Here is a 2,014-nt window from a genome sequence, read left to right on the forward strand (position 1 = left end):
CGCTCTCCATGTTTGGAATACCATGCGAGAACACAGTTGCGTACGAATCGCCAAAGATTGCGATACTTTAACGCGTAATAACTTACGTCGAGAGATAAACGAAAACCACGCACTGAAGCTTTTCCTCTGAACGGAATGCTGCATCACGTTCAAGTAGTGAGCCAATTTTTGGCGTTGGGTGATTTGTTGCTTGGCTACTGCTTTCCATTCGAAAAAATAGCGTGTGTTTAAACGTTTCAACCGGAACGTGAAAACGCGAATACTTGCGTGTTTTTTCCACTTTTGCAGCGAAATGAAAGTCTGCCAAGCGCGGAAAGCTTTGAACTGAAGCCGTAAATGCATGTGCGTTAGTGCATTTCGCATCCGTGATTTAACCACAATAGTATGAGCGACGTGCCTCATCCAACATAACCAAACGCGCTTCAGTAACTGCGTTTCAGCAAATGCAGCAGACATTATCACCATCGTTTTCTCCATTATCCCAGTCGCAATAAACCGTTTCCACTGCATCACACATCGACGTTGTGTACTCTTCAGTACTTTGCCTTGAATCTGTTCCTGGAATCCATGAAGAATCTGTCGAGACTCTCGTGAACGAATCCAAGCAGTCCAGTAACGCTGCACTGTTCGCCGCTTACAGAATCTCGAGATGAAGAGCAACTTTCGCCACACGTACCATATTTTCAGCATCGTAGTCATCCGTACTCTAATCTGTATCGTATTTTCACTTGCTCGAAGTTTTCTACTGTGATTTCTGTGGTCCTTTAAGGCGTTAAAACATCGATACGTAGTCTGCATTCGCCATCGAGCTACGAGTTTTCCACAAACGGCACGAAAATGCTGGCTCTTCTTGGACGATTGGTACCATAAATCCAACGTTTTCTTTAGTCGACGGCTTTGGTATTGAATATCAGCACGTAGCAACATTTCTTGGCGCTGTTTATCGACTTTATGGGCGAGAATTAACGCGTTCCAAGCCTTTCGGAGGAATGCGTTCTTCCAGCATAACGTCGCGGTTAGAGTTTTAGCTGTCCTCTCGCGTTTTATCTTGCTGTACTCTATCCAGCCACGCCAAGCTGCAGGGAGGAGTTTGTTCTGGAGATACCGTAACGTAACAATTCGAGTTTTTCGCGATAATGTCGCCATTTTCCTCCAGCGTGAAAAAATCATTAAGATTTGATTGCCAGATATTGTCAATCTGAAGAGCTGAGCTTTTTGACGGATATTCCGTAGATATGTTTGCCCTTGAACAAACAATTGCAGTGATTTCATTCCTTTCTGCATCCGACTGAAACGCAAGAATGACAAAGATTGATGTCGAATTCTGATATTTTTCTCGGCATATATGTGCCAAGCTGCGAAGACTCGAGAGGCCGCTTTCACATCGCATTTTGTAGATAATATCTGCAAGATAGATTTCAGATTTTTAGTCTGTTTGCTCCAGGAATGCCAAGCTCGGAACGACGAACAGAGAAGAAGAACCTGAAGCCTCTCAGTGTTGATCTGTAGCTGATGGCGATGGTAGATGATCCCGGAGGCGTTCGTTTTCCACTCCGTGAAGCTGTGTTGTAGCAACTTTTGCTTGTACACGACACGTGCGATGGTTCTTTGGATTCTCTTAGTTTTCTCCGTCGCTGTAAATTGTCGCCACTCACACACTAACGCAGCGAGAAGACGAAGACGTGATGAGTGATAGAGCTCCAGAATCCGTTCACGTCGTAAGCGAATACATGTCGCTGCTTGTCTCCATGTCTTGAACGCGTGTTGATACACTCGGTTAGCGTGAAAATATCGGATTTTTAGAGTTAGAGATCTCTTACTGATAGAGGACACTCTAAACACCTGCCAGAGTTTCCATACCCGCTTTAACTTGTTCACAACGTTCATCTTACTGATTTGTCGCTTTTTATTCTGCTGTTGACAGAAGCGCTTCCAGCCACCGAAATATCGACCACACTGCATCTTGAGCCACCATTCCATCGCCTTTAGGGTGTGCACCCTAATTTGCTTCCAT

At 44.7% G+C, this 2,014-nt stretch overlaps 1 protein-coding gene across 1 annotated transcript; it reads right to left on the reverse strand.

The window, feature by feature from the left end:
• Positions 1 to 1,711: 1,711 nt before the first annotated feature.
• On the reverse strand, positions 1,712 to 1,962 carry PPTG_23891 (hypothetical protein; the record flags this gene model as incomplete). Its single annotated transcript, XM_008913746.1, has 2 exons — positions 1,712 to 1,752; positions 1,821 to 1,962. The coding sequence occupies 2 exons, from the start codon at positions 1,960 to 1,962 to the stop codon at positions 1,712 to 1,714; spliced, it is 183 nt and encodes a 60-aa protein (XP_008911994.1).
• Positions 1,963 to 2,014: the final 52 nt, after the last annotated feature.

This window comes from Phytophthora parasitica, assembly GCF_000247585.1.
Source record: "Phytophthora parasitica INRA-310 unplaced genomic scaffold supercont2.55, whole genome shotgun sequence".
Lineage (NCBI taxonomy): Eukaryota > Oomycota > Peronosporomycetes > Peronosporales > Peronosporaceae > Phytophthora > Phytophthora nicotianae.